We start from the raw sequence: 25,000 nt of genomic DNA, 5'->3' as shown, positions 1-25,000 counted from the left end.
AGAAGTGCAGCACATTCACTGAGTCGAATTGCCAATGTGAAGTGTGTCATTTCTGATTAACTAGTGGTGCTAAAGTGGATTGCAAAAATCATGTCTGTTTTCAAAAAAAACGTTCCCCTTCTGCAATTTGTCAGGAGAATAAATAGCCCCGCCTCAAACTCACACCATTGGTTGAGCCAACAGTCCAGAAGCAGATGGAGGGAGTGTTTAAGAAACCTGTTCGATAACAGTTAGTATTTTTATAATTCCATTCGTGGTGCAAAAATGACACACTTTACCTTTAAATATGATGGGTGCCTAAACTGGCTTACGGTGCTCATTACCATCATATCAACTCACGCTTTATGAAGGTAAGTAAAGAAAATGTAAGGAATAAACTGAATGAAACACAATATGGTCTCAAAACTGAAATGCCTTGCATTAGAAAGACTTCAAAGTTCTTACAAAAACAAAACAAAACAAAAACTCATTAGGTCCTTCTGATCACAGTGCAAAATAAGTTTTTCTTCATCAGTATTTTAGTGTTGTTTTCCAGTACAAATGTCTAAAGATTCTGAAATCAAGATACATTTACTTGAGAAGCAAAATGATATAAACTAAGAAGTCTTGTTTTATGAGAAACTGATAAAAATGAAGTAAGTTTATCAATCAAGACGAACAAATCTGCCAGCGGGCTCAGAAAACTTCAGTTCATTGACTGATTGTTCTTGTTTCAAGCATAAACTCATTTCATTATGTTCAAAATTGCAGCATATGTTCAATTTGCATCTCAAGTAAACATATCTTGATTTAAAGATGTTCTGTATTGGAAAACAAAACCAAAATACTGAGGAAGATATTAACTTATCTGCCATTGAGAAAAAAAAAATCAATTTTCAAAGTGAAAACAAGTTCATTCCCCACAGATGTTTGTTCTTTAACAAACATGAACTCATTTAACTTTGGTAAATTTCTCAGAAAACAAGAATTCAACATTAAGACATTAAAATGTTAATTTTGCATCCCCAGTAAACGTATCTTGATTAAAGGAAGTTTAGATATTTGTCTTGGAAAAGAAAACAAAAATACAGAGGCAGTGCATGCAACATTTAATGCAATGACTTTGTGAATTTAAGACTTTCTGCTCTGATTTAAGCCCTTTTTAGGTTGCAAGAATAGCCTTGGAATATAAAACATTTATGACCTCCTCTAGACAGTGACATTTGACCACTCCTGTGCAGAATTTGATCATTTTTAATGGAAGCAGCGCATGAGTTGGTTAAGCTCTTACATCATGTATTGATCGAGAATAAGAGCGTGTCACAGGGGATTAGTGTCCTGTCCCGTGATGTGCGGTGAAACCGAGCCATTACGATCAAACATTCAGTGCATTGTAATGAGCAGCATATACTAGAGAAGTGAAAGGCCGGATAAATAATTGAGGAGTGTCGGTGGACGCTGCTCCACACCTGTTTGATCGGCGGGTCTCTGAGGACCCGAGGGTCTACGGATGACTGCTGGGGTCACTAACATGAATAATTGAATGTGAATAATTCCAGCCAGTGGTTCAGTCGCATTTCCTAATAGCTAAAAATGGCTTTGAGGTTTCAACAGTCAACACAGATGGAAGTGCATTAATTTTACATGAATAGAAAGGCAAGATATATTATGAGAATAGGTACATTAGAAAAAAAATGTTCTTGACAGCCGGAGCTTTCATAAAAAATGAGCAATGAGCATAGTGATAAACACTTGTGTTTGTGCTCCCCATAAGAAAGTTATGAGAAGTCATAAGAATTACATAAAGTTGAGTAAAAGATGACTGAATTTTTCAGCCTTTTTCTTTCATTTAAAAATATTTTAATAATCAGATGAATGAATAAAAAAGAAAAATCATTATTATATATATGCATTAGTATTATTATTATTAATAATATTTTGAAAGGTTTATTTTAATAATATGAATTATTATTTTTATTATTATTTATTTTATAATTATTAGTAGTGGTAGTAGTAGTAGTATTCAAATAAACATTTCAATACATTATAATTAATAATAATGATGACAGTACTGTAATAATAATATTAATAATTATTATTATTATTAAAATTATATTACAGCAGTGCATAATAATCACAATTGTTTCCCACAATTATCATCATCATCATCATCATCATCACTATTATTGTTGTAAAAATAACTGTCTGTATTATTATTACTACTAATACTACTAATAATAAAGACAGTAATTATAATCACAACAACAATAAAAAAACATTAACAGTTGTTTTTCCACTATTATTATTTTTTATTAATTTTAATACACTGAAATGTTTATTATTATTATTACTACTACTACTACTATTATTATTGCTGTTATTATTATTATTATTATTATTATTATTATGAAAAAAGAAAAAGGAAAAATTATCATACAGAATGTGTGGTCACAAATGTGCATATATCAGCATTTTACAGCTGCTCTGAATGAGACTCATATACAAATATAAAATTAGAGTATCTAAAATACTGAAATATTATTTTTCCCTATCCATATGGTGATATATGGAGTAACATGAACTCCTGAATCATGCATAACAAAACCATGAACATGAACTGATGAGTAAACAGAGTCAATTTTGATTTCATGTTGACTAAAAAGTAAATAGAGTTCATGCAAAACAGTACAACTTTTACATTCACATCAGATTCTCGCTCTGAGCAGACTTGTCTGGGTGGATAGCATCATCACCGCGAGCAGACGTTAGCGCATGAATACTGACGACTCAATGCTCACAGAGCACTGTTCTCGTGCTGTTCTGTAGGCTACAGAGTCCAGCACCGCGAGCAGCCTCTGAACACGCACCTCACATTTCAAAGCGTGCAGATGTGAATCCAGGGCACAGGCGGAGGGATACGGGCCGTGCAAGACGCGTTTCATGGTGCTACATAATCCGTGACTAGGTTGGGAATGACCGGATTGGGATGGAGCACAAAGAAGCACTGATCTTCACACTAATACCATCAGGCAGCACCTTCATTTGTGCTAAACCACATCCTCTCAAAGCCCGTAACCTTTCTTTTTCTCCTTTACTTCCTCAATTTCCTCCCTTTGTTTTCTGGTTCACTCCATCCAGTCCTCTCTGGCTCTTAGTGGAGTTAGTGATTTGGACAAACCACTACAATCTTCAGCTGCTGCAGGAGAAAACAGTCTGTGTGCTTTTCTTTTAACTTGAGCCTGTAAGCAAAGCTCTAGCAAACACACAAAACACCACAGAAACAAAAACGAAAGCACTTCAGTGAAGTCATGAAACTATTTATAACAATAAAGTGACAGTAAAGACATTTATAATGTTACAAAAGATTTCTATTTCAAATAAATGCTGCTCTTTTGAACGTTCTATTCATCAGAGAATCCTGAAAAATAAAATGCATCTGGTTTCCACAAAAAATTAAGCAGCGCATCTGATTTTAACATTGATAATAATCAGAAATGTTTCTTGAGCAGCATATTAGAATGATTTCTGAAGTAATGATGCTGAAAATTCAGCTGTGCATCACAGAAATAAATTACAGTTTAACACATATTCACACAGAAAACAGTCATTTTAAATTGTAATAATATGTCACAATTTTTAATGTATTTTTGATCAAATAAATGCAGCTTCGGTGAACAGAACAGACTTCTTTCAAAAACATTAAAAATGTTAACAACCCTAAACTTTTGAACGGTAGCAACCAATCATAGCACTTGGACTCAGTTAGCAACATCCTAGCAACCAAAAAAACAAACAAACAAACAAACAAAAACTACTCAGAACATTTTAACCACCATAATAATCCAGGACCACTCCGGCACCTTCTTCAGGAAATGTACAAATCTAGTTTCATACGATCTCTCTTTATTATTCTCCATATCTGTGGCATACAAGCAGTTAATGCACTTCCTTAGTATGAGACCCATGCTAATTACATGGAAACCTTCAGAGTCCAGTAAACACTGTTAATGGAAAGCTGTCAGTGGAGGAAAGCCAACAAAAAAAACTAAAGCTCAGCCAAACATGCGTCTGCGGGAAGACTGAAGCGCTGCTGAGGTTTTTCCCAACGAGACACGTAAAGTTCAGAGTATCGACCGGGCAGACTTAAAGTGATGCTCTGAAAATAATATTCTGCTCGTGTTACGGATATTGACACTGTTTAAAATCAAGCACATTTAAACAATGACAACCACTAAGTTATGAACTTAGCAAATTTTCTAATTATGGCACTTATGCAATCTATTTCATGGAGATATATACATTTGTAAATTCTATATTTATATTCACAGAATATTATTTATTTAGGTTTAATAATAAAATATATTTATATATATTTTTTTAAATAAAAATATTAATTGTATTTATGTGCCAAATGCTATTTAAATCTATAAAATCTATATTTGTATTTATAGAATTTATTTAGAATTTATATTTATAATATATTTACATTTTTAAATAAAATATTTGTTAATTTAATTTGTATTTTTTTTAAGCATCTGCAAAATGCATTAAATGTATGTTGTGGTTTTCAGCCCAAACATGTTTCTGTTTCATGTAAATAAATGTATTATAGATTGCACCAGATCTCTTTAATATTTCAACTGTTTCTTCTACAAACACCTGAGAGTGAATGGAGTGCACAAGGAGATTTCTGCTAACGTCTCCTGCTTCTCAGATGCTTCTCTTGAGAAAAAGCCCACATTTGGTTTATGATCAGAAGTCAGAGATCTCAGTATGAACTCAAACATTTCTCATTAAATCATCGGACCAGAAGTCTGAAGTATGGTAAACATGGTAAAATGCATTAAACAGTTCAGACAGCGTTTCAGCTCGTACTTGAAGCGGAAAAATCACAAATCAGACAAAATATTTAATCAGCAAACACTTAAGAGCACATTTAATGACGTGCATAGGAGCTAAAGCCTGTTCCCACCAAGAATGATAACCATAACAATAACTATAATAGCACTCACATCAACAGACAATTTGATTTTATCATTCATCAGCTGGAAAAAAATAAAAAATAAAACTTGAAATAAAAGTGATTCCAACCATATTGTTATTTTGTGTTGTTTATGGGCAAATGCTGTTATTATTTTAACTAAAATTAAAACTATTAAAAATCACTTTCAGTAACTGAAATGAAGAAGAAATAAAATAAAAATATTTGATGAAGAATTTAAACTTAAACAAAAAGAAATGTTGCCATAGCAACAAAATATGTTAGTCTGAAGTCGAAGCACTAGAATTATTACAAAACTACTGTAAATTAAAGTAATAGTAGTTACAGTAATTAAATGAAAGTTGAATAGAAATATATAAACAATAGAAATTATTAAATTTCCATAATTTTGTCTGAAACTAAAAAAATTAAAAAAAAAAAAAAATCAAATAATTAAAAAATAAAATAAAATCAAAATATATAGTTAGAGTTATTATTCTTGGTGTGAAGAATACTTTGCATGTTAGACAGGTTTGACATTAGCAAGGTGCTAAGCTAACGATTCAAACTCTAATAAACACAAAAACAGAGTGCTCACATAGATACTAAAATAAAAATACAGTGCATTTTTTAATGAGACTACTTCAGACTGAAACTATTTTTATTCATCATTTTTGGTGTTGAGTGAATTATAGCTTATATTTAGAATAAACATTTATTTTCTCACTTGTTGCAGTGCATTCTGGGAGGAGGAAACATGCAGTGCTGCATTAGGATTTGGCACAAGAAGGAGCAACAACAAAGTGGGCTTTAAGATGCCGTCTAGGTAGGCAGTGCACTAGGTTTCGGGACAGAACGACTCTCTCTGTCTCCTCACTTCGTCTCTCCATCCGTCTCTCGTTAACTCTCTCCTCCGCAGGGACACACAGAGAGAGAGAGAGAGGAAGAGGCCGAGAGCAGCTAGAATCTGCTGTGAAATCAGGGCATCGGCGAAAACTCTCTCAAGTTTAGCTCTGGTTGGACAGTGTTGGGCTCTGAACCCACCCCAGGACAGAGACGAGGAACAAACACCTTCCAGAAAAGCACTTCACAGTCTCACAAAACAGCACTGCTCACAGTTTGCTTCTCTCAGACGAGCACGACTGTAAATAGACGAGAAGCCTGGCAGACACTCAAACATGGAAAGCGTCGATAACCATCGGGTCATGTGAGACAGAAGCTGGCCTGAAACCCAAAACAGACACAACTGGACCGTGTATTAGACTTAAAACGCATGTGAGGTCATCAGGGTCATCACAGGCTTGTGTTGACCACGATAAGAACAGGAGCAAGTACTGTAGCACGGAGCTCGTCAGTTTTAAGACACAGGCCTGATGGGGTTTGTTTTAGAGCTTCAGTATCAGGCTTCTTATACGTTCATCATCCAATAAAATGAGTTTTTCACATCTGATGGAGTCATGCTGCCAAATACAGGGAAGTTTCTTCTTAAGAGTTTAAAAAACGTAATCATGACAATCTCATTTTTCTTTCTCTTTTTCACTCGAAGGCCACAAAAAGGACGTTTTTAGCATTACTTCAGCAAAATAAAAAGCAAAACCCATGCATTAGGCATGACTGAAGCTTTATCCATGCTTTTAATACAACTTAATTAAACTGCCCCAGGGAATGATGGGAAATGTAGTTTTGTTGCTTATAAAACCTTGCAAGCTACAAAATGTGCCATCAGCATGTACCATAAGTAAATAATCAAAATAACAAGAATTAAATAATGAAATTTACATATTTTCAAAAGCCCCTAGTCACAATATGCATTCAGTGTATGAAAAGGAGCATCGCTATGGAGGCGATTATTAAATATGAATATGAGATATGAATATATTCCTTCATACATCCTCTACAAATCACTAAAACATTGAGACTTCAGAAATGATGAAGAAAAACGAACGTCGGTGAAGCACTTGAGCAATGACACAGACTTGAATCTTGATTTGATATTTCAAATGCAATGAAAGACATTTTAAAGAGTGATTTGAGTGCGGCTGTTTATCCAGACGAGCCTGGAATGAGAACGAAAACACTGAGACACAAAGACATGACAGTCTCCTGTAAACTGCATTGTGAACTAGCACTCAGCCTATAGTCACAGACACATTTACAACCCGAATAAGTTCACTTTGGTGAATTTGTCATCCATAAAAGTACAGGGACGTATTTGTGAATAACTGTGAAAAATGACTGGCAGCCGCCGATGTGTTTTCATCAGGCAAAACAGCACATAACAATAACGTCCGCTGTGTTTGTTCCTTTTCTGTCAGCGCTCTCTGCTCTGTTCTCTTCATCTGTCTCTCTCATTGTGTCGGTCACTTCTCTTAATGCACCATTAGCAGAGAAAACCAAGAGGACTTGCTGATAATGTTCCTGCTCTCTGTGCTTCTCTATGTTCTCTCTTGTTTTTCCATCCGGTGATGCCTTGATTGTGTTGTGAGGGCTCCATTAGGAGTGTGAACCCGAGGCTGTGTTTATGCCGTTGTGCTGTGAGACCCTCGCTAGGGTACAAGTGCAGTCACTCGATTACACAACCCCTGTGCCATACAAGCCCTGTCCAGCTGGGCTCATTTACACTTTACAAAAAGTCCACTCGGATGTCCACTTATTGTCCCAAACTGTTATAATTTAGTTTTTTAGGACCACTTCCACCCTCTCTGTTTATACTACTGTACGTATATGAGTTCAATATGCAAATGAGCTCTGCTGTGATTAGCTGAACTCTGTGCATAAGTGTTAATAAACATTTCTGAACAAGGTTAAATAACTAAAATTCTGCAAGCTCTTAACTAATCCACAACAATTAAAAAAAAAAATCTTTATTTTGAGCATAAGACTTTTTAATAAATTATAATAAATAAATAATACATACATAAACTGCTTTTTTTGTTAAACATTTTTCATGTAAATTTATTTTGATTTTAATACATTTTAATGGTTTTTGTTACTGTACTTCTATGAGGTCAATATGCAAATCTGAGCTCTAATGTGATTGGCTGAACTCCTTAATATTTAAATTATATACATTTTTGTTCATATCTCACAACTGCAACATTAATTCTCATAATTGTTACTTTATCTTTCACATTTTTCTGATTTATATATACTTTTTCTCACAATTGTCCATCCAAACATCCACCCTTTCCTTCATACATTCATTTATTTTTTAAAAGCTTTTATGCCAAATAAAGTGGCAGGACCAAATGGAAATTTTTAAAAAGCCTAAAAATGTATAGAATTAATAATATATTTTGGGTCTTTTGGCAGTAGATTGAATGGTTCTGATATTGAACTCTTTTGTTATGATTTCAAACTCATAACAGATGAGTTGCATTATTAAACCATTCGATTTATGCATGATTCATGTATTAATTAATTTATTGCAGTTACACTTCAATCCTGCATTCTGTTTGCATCCTCAATTCAGAAAATTAATTGTAATTTAAAAGACAATTTTCAATTCATTTCTGAATGATGTACAAAATCAATTGCATTAGTTTCGTACCAAATAAAATAGCATGACTGAATGGAAATACATTTGATTTAAAACTATTTATAATAGGGTTTATAGTAGATGTTAATATTTTTGACACTGAATCCTCTGTTATGACTACAGTAGAAGCAGATTTCAGAGTCATAACAGACGAGTTGCATTTCAAAACCATTCATTTTATTGTTCAAATAACAAAGCAGCTTTACCATCTCTTCATGGTCTCTCAAGTTCAGGAGTCTGGACTGAACAATACGGCCGTAAAAAAATACATGCAAATCAGAAACCGAAACCTGCCGTCAAAGTGGATTTTCCGCTGTTGCCTGAATGTGGTTCACATGATCCCTCACATTTTACAGCCGTGTGCTTCCTATGTCCGTTAGTCTGAACAGAAACGTCTGTTGTAACTGGATTCTCTCCAGCAGATAGATATCTCAGCAGCGTCGATCATGTCTGACCACATACGTGAAACCCATGTGATTACATAATGCCAATGTTACATCCACAGACATGCTCAGAAATTATTTAAAATTACATTTATATTTATGCAATTGGCAGACGCTTTTATCCTTATATTCTTTGGGAATCGAACCCATGATATCAGCATTGTTAGTACTATTGTTTCAGCTACAGCAATGCACTGTGATACATCCATATGGTCTAAAAAGAAAGAAAGAAATTGAAGAAATGATTTGCAAATTGCATTGGATGTAACACAGGAACCGTTGATCTGAAACAGGCTGAAACATCAGATTCAACTCATCTACTCACTGAATCGACTCATTCAGACATGAAACACAAAATAACTAATTCTCATTTATACAGTTAATGAAACTTAAATCAGTCTAATTAATGATTGAGTTCCTGCAGCACTGGTAGGGCCTTCTCTTTATACAGAAAACATGGAAAACGTGGACGGAAATGTAGAATTTAATATCTAATGCGAAATACCATGGAATTTGGCAAATTTTGGATTATATATCAAAAGTAGGGCTATATAATAAATCAAACCACATTACTAGTGTTTGTAAATATTAAAGAAAAAAAGGACTGCTGCTTAAATATGAAATTCTGAAAAAAAAAAAAAAAAAAAAAAAGAATTTGTGAAAAAATAGAATGGATTTCATAGGGCCATAAAAATTGAATTTTTGTTAAATTACTGTTAAATTGTACAGGTTTCATGATTTTAATTAATTTGAAATTAATTTAAATTTAAATTAATTTAACATTTTTTTTTATTACTAAATTTTAATTTATCCATTAAAACAGAATCAGGAAAAAAAAAGGTAAAAAAAGAAGAAGAAAAAAATAGAATGAATAAAATAAAATACAACAAAAAATAAAAATAAAAATAAAAATAAAAATAAAAATAAAAATAAAAATAAAAATAAAATAATAAAATTAGATTAAATTAAATTAAATTAAATTAAATTAAATTAAATTAAATTAAATTAAATTAAATTAAATTAAATTAAATTAAATTAAATTAAATTGTACTATTATTTTTAGCAGGTTGTTAGGCCCAATTTCAGAAACAGCTAAAAGGAACCACAGAGCACATACAGTATGTAGCTCATATGCTTGTCTTTAGGTCTCTTGTCTTGAGGGTAACACAGTGAAGGGTGACCGGTTGGAAGGGCGTCAGCTGACCTGGAGCTGTGAATGTGTGTGAGCGCCGTAGCTAAAAATACAGTCGACCAGGAATAACAAACTTGTAAAGTCTGATTCTCTCTCAGACACAAGGGACCTGCAGCAGGTGGCAGACTGCAAAAAGAAAGCAAGAAGTGTAGACAAATGTGTGCATGTGTCTCTGTTAACACAAATGTGTGCTGTTTCCACAGGATTCCAGTGTCTTGCATCATATAAAGCACAAAATCCACAATAACAGTCTTATAGTAGCTGCTGTGTGCTTGTCTTAAAGACATAATCAGGTATCAGTGTTTAAGCATTAGTCATGGTAACATATATCTGTCACTGGTATTCTGTGGTTTGCACAGGGTCACTAATAAGAGCAAATGTAAAACTTTCTCTTTTCACTTTTTATCCTTCTAAGCAACTTGGCATTGTATACTATGGATATTGTTGGCTCTGTGACAAGCTGCTTGCAATGTTCCTCATTAGAGTAAGTCACTTTGGAAAAACATGTTTGCTAAATTAATAAATGTACATGTTCAAAAATAGAAAACATTGAATGAATGCCATAGTGAATCAAAGACAAAAAAGTTTGAAAACAGGCTATATTTAATCTTTTATTTTGAGTAAAAAAAAAAAAAAAAAAAAGGGAATCCAAATGTAATTTTTTTATCACATTTCACGTAGAGCACACAAGACATATTTACTTCTGAAAATAACAATTAAAACATTAAAGGAAATGTGCAAAAGTAAATGTGGTTTTATTTATAGATCTATTGTGAAAGATACGAACACGCTTGGTTGCATCTGTCACATTTGTTCTCCGGTTATGAATTAATATCTTAATTTTTAGTGCAGATGGGTCTCTAGGCAACTGAAGAAGGAAATCGCTGGATCATGAAGAACGGAGTGTGTGTGTGTGTGTGTTACAGACTGAAATCTAAAATTATATTACTAAACAAATAAAGCAAACCTACAGTAAAGCTGCAGAAATAATGTGTCACCGTTAGTTCAATATGTGACAGAAAACACACACAAATGCATGAATCAGCGTCTGTGTGTTTAAAAGCCCCCAGAGCTACTGATGAAATGAGATTTCCGCATGTCACACTGTCTGCAGGGATCCGATGTCTCTTCACTATCCCAACAGGCTTTTCAATCAATAAGACATCAAGACAGAACATCTCTAATAATAAGAGGTCAAACGGTGGACAGAACTAATACTTACACACAGTTCTGGTGTAATAACAGCTCCTCGGGGTAAATACTGAGCCGTGTGGAAACTCAAATCAAGTTTAGACACATCCACTGACCGCTCTAAACTGATTTAAACATCATATACAAAAGTGAAATGTGGTTGGTCACTTTACATGTCTGTCAAACGGCCACTTCCTGTCTAAGTGGGCGGATCTTGTCAAAAGTTTTGCTATTGGGGAGTATTCACAGATGAAAAAAATAAATAAAACATTTGCATGTTATTTGCCTTGCAGCAGCTGAGAGTGACAATGGCAGGGAGATACGTGTGTCGGTGGGATTGTGGGAGTTCGTGGACCGCGGTCGGTACGATTGTGTTGTGTCTGAACATCACACCTGATACTTCACCGCGGCGCTGGGCTCCAGACTGTTTGAGCTCTCTGAGGTTATTTGCATATTCAAATGAGCTGCAGGAGAGGGATTTGCATACGGCAACAAACGCCTGTGTTTAATTCATTAAAGCAGAGGGAGAAACGTGACGCTCTGAGCCAAATCAGAGAGAGAACAATAGACTGAACGACAGATCGATCACAAATGATAGACAGAACCACAGATAGATAGACAGACAGATAGAAAGAGCAACAGATTGTAACAATATATATATATGACACATAAAAGGATAGATAGATATAACGACATATAATGACAGACAGATAGATAGATAGATAGATAGATAGATAGAACGATAGATAGATAGATATAACGATAGATAGATAGATAGATAGATAGAACGACAGATAGATAGATAGATAGATAGATAGATAGATAGATAGATAGATAGATAGATAGATAGATAGAATGATAGAAGGATAGATAGATAGATAGATAGATAGAATGATAGATAGATAGATAGATAGATAGATAGATAGATAGATAGATAGATAGATAGATAGATAGATAGATAGATAGATAGAACGATAGAACGATAGATAGATAGATAGATAGATAGATAGATAGATAGATAGATAGATAGAACAATAGAACGATAGATAGAACGATAGATAGATAGATAGATAGATAGATAGATAGATCGCTAGATAGCACGATAGATAGATAGACAGACAGATATATATATAGATAGATAGATAGATAGATAGATAGATAGATAGATAGAATGATAGAAGGATAGATAGATAGATAGATAGATAGATAGATAGATAGATAGATAGATAGATAGATAGATAGATAGATAGATAGAACGATAGATAGATAGATAGATAGATAGATAGATAGATAGATAGATAGATAGATAGATAGATAGATAGATAGATAGATAGAACAATAGAACGATAGATAGAACGATAGATAGAACGATAGATAGATAGATAGATAGATAGATAGATAGATAGATAGATAGATAGATAGATAGATAGATAGATAGAACGATAGAACGATAGAACGATAGATAGAACAATAGATAGATAGATAGATAGATAGATAGATAGATAGATAGATAGATAGATAGATAGATAGATAGATAGAACAATAGAACGATAGATAGATAGATAGATAGATAGATAGATAGATAGAACGATAGATAGAACGATAGATAGATAGATAGATAGATAGATAGATAGATAGATAGATAGATAGATAGATAGATAGATAGATGATAGATAGATAGATAGATAGATAGAACAATAGAACGATAGATAGATAGATAGATAGATAGATAGATAGATAGATAGATAGATAGATAGATAGATAGATAGATAGATGATAGATAGATAGATAGATAGAACGATAGATAGATAGATAGATAGATAGATAGATATATATATAGATAGATAGATAGATAGATAGATAGACAGACAGATAGATAGATAGATAGATAGATAGATAGATAGATAGATAGATAGATAGATAGATAGATAGATAGATAGAACGATAGATGGATGGATGGATGGACAGATGATAGATAGATAGATAGATAGATAGATAGATAGATAGATAGATACATAGACAGATAGACAGATAGATAGATAGAACGATAGATAGAACGATAGATAGATAGATAGATAGATAGATAGATAGATAGATAGATAGATAGATAGATAGATACATAGACAGATAGACAGATAGATAGATAGATAGATAGATAGATAGATAGATAGATAGATAGATAGATAGATACATAGACAGATAGACAGATAGATAGATAGAACGATAGATAGAACGATAGATAGATAGATAGATAGACAGATAGACAGATAGATAGATAGAACGATAGAACGATAGAACGATAGAACGATAGATAGATAGATAGATAGATAGATAGATAGATAGATAGATAGATAGATAGAACAATAAATGTAACGTTAAATATAATGATAGATAGACACACTATAATGATAAGTATAATGATAGATATAACAATAGAAAGATATAATTATAGGTATAACTAGGGTTGTATATCGTTTGGGTTTTTTATGATACCAGTGCCAAATAGATAGTTTTATAAAAAGTATAAAGTATATGGAAATTCGGTTTGGTTTGGTTCTGATGGCTTGGCACATCAGAGTGATTTTTTTGTAAATTGCGATTTGCATTTTTACATATTTTTGCATGTAAGTGACCATTTAGGCACGCATCTAAGCTAAAAGATGTATTTATATGTCTGTGTTTTTTTCCATCTCTGAGCGCATGCACAGAAATCCTCCTGAGGAATAATGCAAGTTCTCTTTCGCGCTTTAAAAACATGAATACATTTAATCAACTTTAATAAATCAAGCATGTCCCACGTTACATGATTTTACTGATTTGCACATGAAATTGTGCTTTTATGGAGGAGAGAAAGCGCACTGCTTAAAGCGGGCGGAATTGGGTGCAATAATCATATTTTTCAGATTATTGTATTTTCATACTCATAGGAGGCCGAAATCGAAAATGAAACTATATTCTGAGTAATCGCACAGCTCTATCACACACCCCTACTGATGACATTACATAAATACATACAGTGAATATATTGAGATTGAGAAAAAAATTGGTCACGTCATCATGCAAATAAATTCAAAAAGAAGGCCAAATGCGATTCTGAATGTAAACAACAAATCACGATTCAATATGCAAATACTGCGCACATTCTAACAACGGGAGATTTTCTAAAACTCCTCTATAAAAGTATAGAGTTAATTAATACCCAAATGAATATCAATACAGTGCTGCCTTGCGGGTAACCAGGATTGACAACTAATTAGTTGTCCATGAACCCTCTGTGTGTGCTTCCTCCTCCAGCTGTGGACAGAGATCGTCTCAGTCGTCCCCAGCGCGAGGATCTGATGATGGGATCAGTGTGCAGGGCAGCGTGGGGCTCAGCTCTGGAGCTCAGACTCTCGTCAGACGTCTCGTCTGATCTCACACAGTCTCCAGCTGCTTAAAGACTGAGCTCATGACACACTGTACTAACTGGATTTAGACTAAAAGATTTAGGGCTCTATGATTCAAGTTAAATTGCAAGTAAAAATTTGGTTTAACTTGAAGAAATTATAATTATTGCAATAATTAGGCATACAAATATACTACATAGAAATTTGTAATAGCAGAAGTACTTTTACTATTGTACAGAACTTCTCGAAGTCATAATAAAAAATACAAAAAATTAAGACATTATTTTTTAAGAAACACAATATCACATGTTTTTATGTTTTAATTTGAACAGTAAATTTCTGGTACGTTTCCGAAAAAGTCCACAAAAATTTCTGAAAGTTTCCAAAAATTCTGGAAATTTACCAAAAAAATTACATCCCTTTGCAACACTAATTATATTTTAAAAGAAATACTTAAATTAAATAAAATGTTATGCCTTCATTTGATTACCACCATTTTTGATAATATGCTTGTATCAAATCATTAAAAAAAGATTCCAGGAAAAATCAAATATATTTCATAGGGCACAATTATTGTTTAAATGTTAATATATTTATACATTTAATAGAATAATAAATTGGTAAAGTTTTATGAATTAAATTGACGACATCCGATTATTAAAATTTAATTAAACCATTAAAATCCCCCACAAATGTAATGAAAAAAAAAAGAAAAAAAAAAATACAGAATTTGGAAAAAAATAAAATGTATTCCATCGGGCTCAGAAGATTTCATTTAGAAACTTGTATTTTGAAGTCTCGTCTCATTTCTCATGTTCTGAAGTTAAAGCCTGTGGTTCTGGATCATATCAGTGCTCCCCTACAAACGTGAGAGAAAAATGAAACTTGCAGAAGAAACGTGAGATGAAAGTCAAATGGCTGATGTGTGGATTTCTGTTCTTTCTGGGGATGGTAAATGTCAGGATGAAGCCCGTGAGAGGCCGAGGCTCATTGCCATGGATGGCACGGGTCAGGTCTGTTGTCAAAGCGGACGCTCAGGACCACATGTCAGCATTTCCTTCAGCTTGTTCTTTCAATAGTGCACAGAAAATGCTTTTGTAAGCCCTCACAATATCCTGTGAACAAGCTTCACAAGAAGTCTGTTCACGTTTGGTTTTTCTCAGTCAGGTCGATGCTGACGGCCAAATATGATCAATAACTACAACTGTGTCAAACTCAATATACACAACAGAGAAAGACGAGGTATTGAGCACAGAGTCAGCTTATCAAATATGACTTGAGTATAATAAATATTTAATAAATTATAAATAAATAATGATAAATATAAAATAAATATTTGTAACTGAATTATGTATAACATAATATATAATAAATTTGCATAATATTATTAATTAAATTATATGTATAATAAATATATTATTATTTTATAAAAACACAATTGTGCATATGAATATGAAACTGCATGCATGCATTATATGTGAAAGTTTACCAGCAATAAATATTAGTGTACTTAAAGTTTTATAATTTTTATTATTATTATTAATAATAATAATAATAATAATAATAATAATAATAATAATAATAAAGGGAAAGAAAATATTAGATTATATTGATTATAACAATTATTAAAAAATCTTTAAAAATATATATATATATATATATATATATATATATATATATATATATATATATATATATATATATATATATATATATATATATATAATTTTTAATAATAGTTATAATTAAAACTTTCATTAAAATAAGTAATTAAAATATATTTTTTTTCATTTAAAAAAATTAAAAATCTCTCAAAACTTTCTTTTATATATATATATATATGGAGAATTCTTTAAAAAATTATTTAATCTTTATATGTTAAAATCTTTTTCCTTTAGAAAACCATGCACTAATGAATCCTTCACAACAAGGCCATAAACGTCATTTATCACATTAACACACAGATATGATCAATAACTACAATTATGATCGATGAAGGAAAACTAGTGATGTACAGAGGGAGCCTGCTAATCAAATATTGCTTGGCTCTAAACGGAGGAGGTTCCTGCCAAGAATCGTGCCGCAAACGTGGAGGAGATCCCTCACAGGTGCAGCCCGTGCAGATGATAATCCACACAACACTACTCAAGCAAATGAAACCGGCTATTTTTAGGAAACTGCTATCACAAAGCTGCTGTAGGGGAAAATAATCACATCCCTGAGGTCATGAAGGTCAGGTTTCTGCTCAAAGGGTCACTACGAGTGCGTTTGGACGTCAACAATGCGTCTCTAATGCGTTCAACACCAAGAGCAGCTGGTAACATCTCACGGTTCACAAGATTCCTGGAAAACACGGCTCGCAAAAGAGCGTCCCGACATCCATCACATGCTGAGAGGAACGTGCTCCTTGCTGAGCAATGCAGAAAATATGGATATGAACTAGTGTCTGTGAATCTAGCACAGAAAGACTGCTGTTGAAATGTGAAGTCTGCACGTTTTGTGAATGAGCGGCATATGTGTTTCTGTTCTGGTAACGTGTTTTCAGCATCTTGCATCATTATATTAGGACATGAACACATGAACGTCATCTCCAGAGCTGCTCTGAGCACAAACTGTCCACAAATACACAGAAACTCAAAGGTCTTCACTATGAACTTGATGAAATCATGACAGAAATATATTTCAATTGTGTGGTAGAATGTACTTCTCAAAGTAAAAATAATGATACAATTTATTAAAAAATATTTTTTTAAGGAATACCCTACAATTTTTCTGTTATGCAGCACTTTATTTGCCACTTTACTCAATTATATTGTGAAAGATTAATTAAATAGTAAAAGTTTAACATTAATTGTTAAAAATAATTAAAATGTTTTATGCCAACATTTGAGTACCACTATTTTTGTTAGTAAATTTGTATTAAATGATAAAGCATGATTTTTAACTGAATAGACCATTAAAACGGGATACAAACATTTTTAAACTGAAAAATACAGTATTTGGGAAAAATAAAACTGAATTTGGGACAAATTTAAATATAGGGCTCTTTTTTATTATTAAACTGTTGTTAAATTGTCATGTTTAATGACTTTAATTTAGTACACATGATTTCATTTAATTAAAAAAAAAATGTAAAAATCACAAAACAGAATTTTGGAAAAAAATTTAATTGAATTTGGGAAAAACTACAACAGATTTCATAGGGCCATATAAAAGTAATTTCTGTGAAAATTTGACAAATTTTAATAAATTGTCAAATTTTATATGTTTGTTTTGTTAAAATCATGGTTAAATAAATACATATATAACAATGATTTTACCCTTTTTTTTTTTACCCTTTTTTATTAATTTAACCATTAAAACGGAACCCTAAAAAAAATTAAAGGATGAACAAGAGAATGCAGAAAAGATTCCCAAAACAAAATTCGAAAAAAAAAAAAAAAAAAAAAAAAACATTCCATTTTCTGTTCAACTTTTAATAAACAGTTGTTGAACTGTATTCATTACTGAGTAAATTGTATTCATGACTTCATTAATTAGACATGCTTTTCTGATTACTGAACAGAGCCCAGAAAAAAGGGGAAAAAATTAAACAAACTTTGGGGAAAAATAAAACATATTTCATAAGGCCCTACAGTGTATGAAGCAGATTGAGAAGGCAGTGCACCATGGGAAATATTAGGTTGTGCCCTTTTAACCCCGTCTCTTCTCACACGCTAGCTTCCCTCACTTTCACCGTCTTTGTCTTGTTTTCATGGGTGATGCACCAGAGTTGGGTTTAAAACTCAGAGTGATTGATTAAGTGCCGTCAGATCAGCGACGGACAATAGAGAGCAGGAACGGGCAATCCATCACGATGAAGGCTGATGCCAACACGCAACAGACCAGATAAATGGCTGAACGAAAGCCAGGAAAGGGAAGAAGAAGAAAAAGAAATAAGAACGTTTCCTCCCTCCTCTCACAGATCCTCACGGAATCCCTGTTTCTGGAGCAGCACGGTTTTTCCACCTGAATTATGCATGAGTGAATCAAAGTGTGTGTCGTCATCAGGGTCTGATTCTGTGTGTGTGAGTGTGTGTGTGTGTGTTTCAGATAGATGACAGCTTTCATCGTCGAGTCAGTAGCTAACAGAAGAGAGAAACAAAACGTGAGGCGTGGCTGTATGTCAGAAAAATCAGGAGAAACTGCGATTCTGGTGCCAACTCCGATTCCAGTTCTTGCCAAATTAGACAAGTTAAGATCCCTAAAGAACAATAATAATGTGAGTCAAAAAAAAAAAAAAAAAAAAAAAAAAAAAAAAAAAAAAACGTTATCCATTCACATCTTCTGTATTTTAAACAGTGTTTAAACCCTAAAATATTTACTTGAAGTACCACCTGAGATTTTAAGTTCATTTTGCATTTTTTTATTTTATTTTTATAATTTATATTTCAATAATATTTCAGTTCTCTAATGTTGGTAAATGGTCACATGACATGCAGGAAAACAAATAAAATATTTTATATATATATATATATATATATATATATATATATATATATATATATATATATATATATATATATATATATATATATATATATATATATTTTTTTATAGATAAACTTTATTACGTAACAAGGTATGCTAACGTCCTGGACCAGGAGGGTTTTGAGCACTAATCAGACGGCCGGATGAAAACCAGTGGAAACTATGATGGCCGTTGTGATGCAGACCGTTAAATACGTGCTAAAGCATGACAGACATCACCTGCAGGCGCGGACAATCCTCGCTTCATCTTTCTCTCCAGCCACTGATCTCTGGCACATTATTTTAATAAACCAAAGTTGTAGAGCTGAAACAGTCGGAGATAATCGCACAAACAAAACAAACCGCTCCAGATTCCCACTGAAGCCTTTTCAAGGTCTTTAAGCAAAACACTAAAGCAAAACAGCTATTTGATCACACAGTTGTGTTCAAAACTACCAAAACAACAGCACAAGGCCATCTGCCTTCACATGCTTTGCATTAAACCCAGAACGCTCCTCTCCCGAGGCGGAAACACTACTAAAAAAGCAATTGCTGTAGAAAGGTTCTAATGAAACGGCGGCGCGCTGTGGATTAATCCTACCGTCCTTCCTGTAGAGCGCTATCTCCACCTTCCTCTCTTCTGACCCCAGCAGCGCTTGTGCCATCTGCGCGATGGCCAGCCTCTTGGTGTGTGGGCCGTACAGGAAGTTGCAGGTGCAGGGCTTTTGCATGATTTCAGCCCTCGTGTAGCCGCACATGTGACAGAAGCCATCGTTACAGAAGATGATGGCGCAGTTCTCCACACGCGCATTGGCTATGATGAACTTTCTACCTATAAGAGAGACAGAAGATAACCTCTTTAGTATGTTATGAGTCATGGAGCAGTTTATGAAATGTGTGTTAATTGTGAAGTCTGGTCCGATTTTGCAGATCATTCTGGCCAATAATCCATTTTTATATTTGAAATAAATAAATGAATGGATAAATAAATAAATAACACTGAACATTTAATTTCATTTCACACGCTCCATCACTGGGACAGATACATGTACAGCATGGGACGGACACGCGGAGTGACCTTCACACGGGAACACGTGACCTCTGCTAAAACCACACCAGAGTCTGAAGAGTCTCGCCCGTCTCACTTTCCTAATGTTCTGGAGAGTTCTGTCAAATGGTAACCGAGAGCCGAAACCGGGAAACAGAGACGCTTCTCATGAGAAAGTGAAGTCAGCAATGTTAAATTAAACCCACGGCTGATTTACTCTGAGGACGGTTAGTTATGTGGAAGAGAAAGGAAAAAGATTCTATAAATATATAAAGGATAAATGATGCTAATTTATTTCAAAGCCGCATTTGCTCTTATGTACAAAGGGTGCCAATATTAGTAGAGGGAATGGTATACATATTTCCATTAATTCTATGGTCAATCTTGCTAAAAATAAATAAATAAATAAATAAATACATTTATTTTCCTCTTGTTTCTCTTGTTTGTATACAGTAAAATAATTATATGGTCAATCTTGTAAAATAAATAAAAAATAAATAAATAATATTATAAATAATATATAATTACATTTATTTTTATATTGTTTATATTGTTTAATATATAATTACATTTTTTTTAGTGTTGTTTCTGTCTTGTTTGTATAGGGTAAAATAATTTTTTGTTTGAATTCTGTTTTAATAATGTTTATTTTTTTTAAGTTAAATATTTATATAATCTTGCAAAAACAAGGAAATTATTATAGAATTTTAATTATTCTTCTCTTTTTTACTGTGGAAAAAAAAAATCTTGGTTGAATCATTCAGATACAAGAACAAAAAATATATTTAAACAATTTTCCTTTTGTTTCTTGTTTTTACATGGTAAAATAATTCTAGGGTGAATCTAGCAAAAAAAAAAAAAAAAAAAAAAACCTTGTTTTAATTATTACTCTCTTGTCTTCATACAGTAAAATAATTCTAGTGTTAATCGTGCAAAATCAAGAAAAATATTATGGTAATTATTTTCTTCTTTATTTCTATACATTATATATTAACATAATTCTAGGGTGAATCTTACAAAAAAAAAAAAAAAAAATATATATATAAATAAAAAATATATATATATATATATATATATATATATTAATTATTTCCCTCTCGTTTCTCTTGTTTTTATACAGTAAAGATTATATGGTGAAAATAAATTCAAATATTGATTATTATTTTAATTATATATTTTTTTCAATATTATATATTGATTTTATTGCTCTCTTGTTGCAGTGCATACTATAAATACACACATATAGACATATAGATAGTAATGTGCAGAACAATAATACATTTTAGAATGGTAAACATTTAAAGTGCATATTTAATATTTACTTGCATGGCAAGCTAGTTTCTTCAAAGATCATTTATCATGATGACGTTATCTGTAAGTATGCAGATATTAAATGTCTCTCCCAAAAAAGGCACTTTAAATGGGTGATAAGCACTTGTCAGGTGATTGTATTACATGTTGAAATTACAGTCAGTAATGCATCAGATCTGGAGCGCAGCCATAAGTGCCTCACATTAACTAGAAACCTCCCATATTAGTAATTTCCATCCCATATTTGTGTGTCCTCAGAAGTGCGATAAATCTTGTTCAAGGACTGTAAGGAGAGTCGCTCGGCCCTGAATGCTCTCTTCAGAATTCACTCACCGTCAGTAATGGACTTTTGTTGTTAATTTGTCACTGAGGCAAATCCATTCATCTCTGTATCGACTCAATAACCTAAAGTCACAGAGCAGCGTTACGATTACAGAGGTCAATTACAAACCCGAGTCCAAAAAAGTTGGGACACTGTACAAATTGTGGGTAAAAAAGGAATGGAATAATTTACAAATCTCATAAACTTATATTTTATTCACAATAGAATGTAGATAAACATATCAAATGTTGAAAGTGAGACATTTTTGAAATGTCATGCCAAATATTGGCTCATTTTGGATTTCATGAGAGCTACACATTCCAAAAAAGTTGGGTCAGGTAGCAATAAGAGGCCGGAAAAGTTAAATGTACATATAAGGAACAGCTGGAGGAACAATTTGCAACTTATGAGGTCAATTGGCAACATGATTGGGTATAAAAAGAGCCTTTCAGAGTGGCAGTGTCTCTCAGAAGTCAAGATGGACAGAGGATCACCAATTCGCCCAATGCTGCGGCGAAAAATAGTGGCGCAATATCAGAAAGGAGTTTCTCAGAGAAAAATGGCAAAGAGTTTGAAGTTATCATCATCTACAGTGCATAATATCATCCAAAGATTCAGAGAATCTGGAACAATCTCTGTGCATAAGGGTCAAGGCCGGAAAACCATACTGGATGCCCGTGATCTTCGGGCGCTTAGACGGCATTGCATCAAAAATCTGAGAATAAACTTCTCTGGACAGAAGACTGATGGGAAACTTAACAGAGAGAAGTGAGTGACACTGCAGCTGATACTGACAGAGAGAAACACATCACACTCCAGCCTCCTCTCGTCCCTTCAGTGGGAGTCGTGTCAACTGCATTCATCCTTTAAGTGCTTTTACATGATGGATGTCAGCTCCCTCGAAAGGGCGTCAGATAAAGGCCAGAAGCAACGCTGGAGTCTTGAGTAAATGACAGACGCTTCACGGGTCAGAAGGGAGACTTTTAAAGGTGAGAGTTTCTGTGTGGAATACAGAGGTGACGTTTGCTCACAGAGATGCTACTTTCACTGCGGCGGATAAAAGCTCTTCCTCTCCGCTGTGGATGCATTTAACATTTGTGTAACTTTTAGATGCTCTTTTTGGTTTTTCCCTTGTCTGCGGGTAACTAAAGTTATACAAGCAAACAACCTTTTAAAGAGATTTGCTAGATAATCTGGTTCTCTGGGTTTATTGAAATGTCATCTCAGTTTAAACACTGTTTAAAATCTAAAAACATGTACAGTAAATAATGTGTTTGTCTGATACATCTAAAGAAATCTTCTAAGAGTCACTTAATCTAAACAGGTGTGTTACAGTAAAGACAGATTTCAAATCTAGCAACTTATCCTTTATTCAGGAAAGACATTTACTGTGTTTAAAATAATTAAGTAGATAATGTTATTAACTTAATTGTTAAAAGACAAATGAAAGCATAGACAATGAATCTGGCAAAGTTGCAAACTGTTACCTTCATTTTAAAACTAAAATAATTTTAATGTAAATGAATTTGACAATGCAATCTGTTAGCCTTATATATATATATATATATATATATATATATATATATTTAATTTACTTATAATATTAATATAACTAAACTATTATTTATTATAAATTAAATTAAAAAGAAGCCATGCAAACTGTTACCCTTTTTACTTAAATAATATTATATAGATATATAAAAATTCATACTTACTTTCATTTTTAAATAAAAACTAAATTCAACCTACTTAAAATGATTTTGATTTAAAAAGAAAGCATGCAATCTGTTTCTTTCAGTTTAAAAATAAACATTAAATTTACTTAAAATTCAAAATGAATTTGACTAAAAAAGCAATGCAAACTATTAATTAAAACACCTAAATTGTGCGTGCGTGTGTGTGTGTGTGTGTGTGTGTATGAACACGTCATGAGATATTAATCACTGGCACCTTTCATCCTACAACAAACTACTGTTATTTTTATTATTATTTACTATTAGATTAATTTTTAATTATACATAGGACGTGGGATATGACAGCTAAAAAGACAATCTGAACACGTTTCAGTCTAAACTGTGGCGGAGTTGTTTGGATATCTAATCTTGTTATCTCCAAGCTGTGGAAACTCTTCTTATTGGGTCAGTCCTGCAGGTGTTTGGGTTCATCCTCAGACCAACAGAAGAAGCTTCAACGAGTGTCCTGAACTTCTGAAGAAACCACAGAGGAATCAAAGCAGTTCTGCAAAAACAGCCTTAATGTTGAGATTAGAATGCGGGATCCTCATCGTCTCATCGTCTGACATTAGCAGACTGAACAAGCAGCAGACGGAGAAACAGCCACAGGCCTCTGAAGATAGACAGAGTGGGCTGGATAACTTTAACATAAGTGTGTGTGTGTGTGTGTGTGTGTGTGTGTGTGTGTGTGTGTGTGTGTGTGTGTGTGTGTGTGTGTGTGTGTGTGTGTCAAGTCTATATACGCTGTGACCAAAATAAGATGCATCACTGAGGAAGGAGAGAGAGATTGACTGAGGGAAACCAAGAAAGAATGAATGAATCAGCATTATAATTAACATCTCTTGAGTTCTCAGCTGACTCTGTAAGTGAGCTTTAAACTGATCTCCACCACCTCTGAGTCCAGGGCTAATAAACACTAAAGGCAAGGCTTTAAAGGAACAGATCATTCAAAAAGATTGTCAAGCTAAACTCTGGTGTCAGCATGACTGACAGATGTTGTTCTTTGACTCATTCTGCATATCAAATCATTCAAACTCCTGACAGACTATAATGTTGTTGTGGTTTTTTTTTGCATGCAGTGCATCAGAGTTGCTAACAAACACAGAGAAAGAAATGCACATTTGAATGGATGCAAGTGAACTCATCTGTGTCTTTTATCTGTGAGGAAAGAACAAGCCGTGTCTCCCGAGGAAACAGAACAATGCATTTAGCGATGAGCAGCACCTGAAAGACGACGGCAGAGGAAACAGCAAATCCTCTTTGTGTGGCTTTAACAAGGAGGAAAGCGAATCTAGTTAATTGCACGTGCGTGTTTAAGGGTTTTACACTCTTTCTCCTGCCAGCTTGCACTGCAGATGCAAACCTGT

The 25,000-nt window shown here is 33.3% G+C and overlaps 1 protein-coding gene across 1 annotated transcript in view; it reads right to left on the bottom strand.

Annotated features, from left to right (window-relative positions):
* The window catches only part of LOC109071191 (potassium voltage-gated channel subfamily H member 2-like), a 147,107-nt gene that overhangs the window by 115,279 nt on the left and 6,828 nt on the right, over positions 1-25,000 (bottom strand). Inside the window, exon 2 of the mRNA XM_042714841.1 lies at positions 19,821-20,051. Coding sequence (XP_042570775.1) covers positions 19,821-20,051 — 231 coding nt within the window. The remainder of the gene's footprint in view (positions 1-19,820; positions 20,052-25,000) is intronic.

The sequence above is a fragment of the Cyprinus carpio genome, chromosome A24 (assembly GCF_018340385.1).
Source record: "Cyprinus carpio isolate SPL01 chromosome A24, ASM1834038v1, whole genome shotgun sequence".
Taxonomy (NCBI): domain Eukaryota; kingdom Metazoa; phylum Chordata; class Actinopteri; order Cypriniformes; family Cyprinidae; genus Cyprinus; species Cyprinus carpio.
The sequence above is the reverse complement of the archived record's forward strand: the minus strand, read 5'-3'. Positions and strand labels throughout refer to the sequence as shown.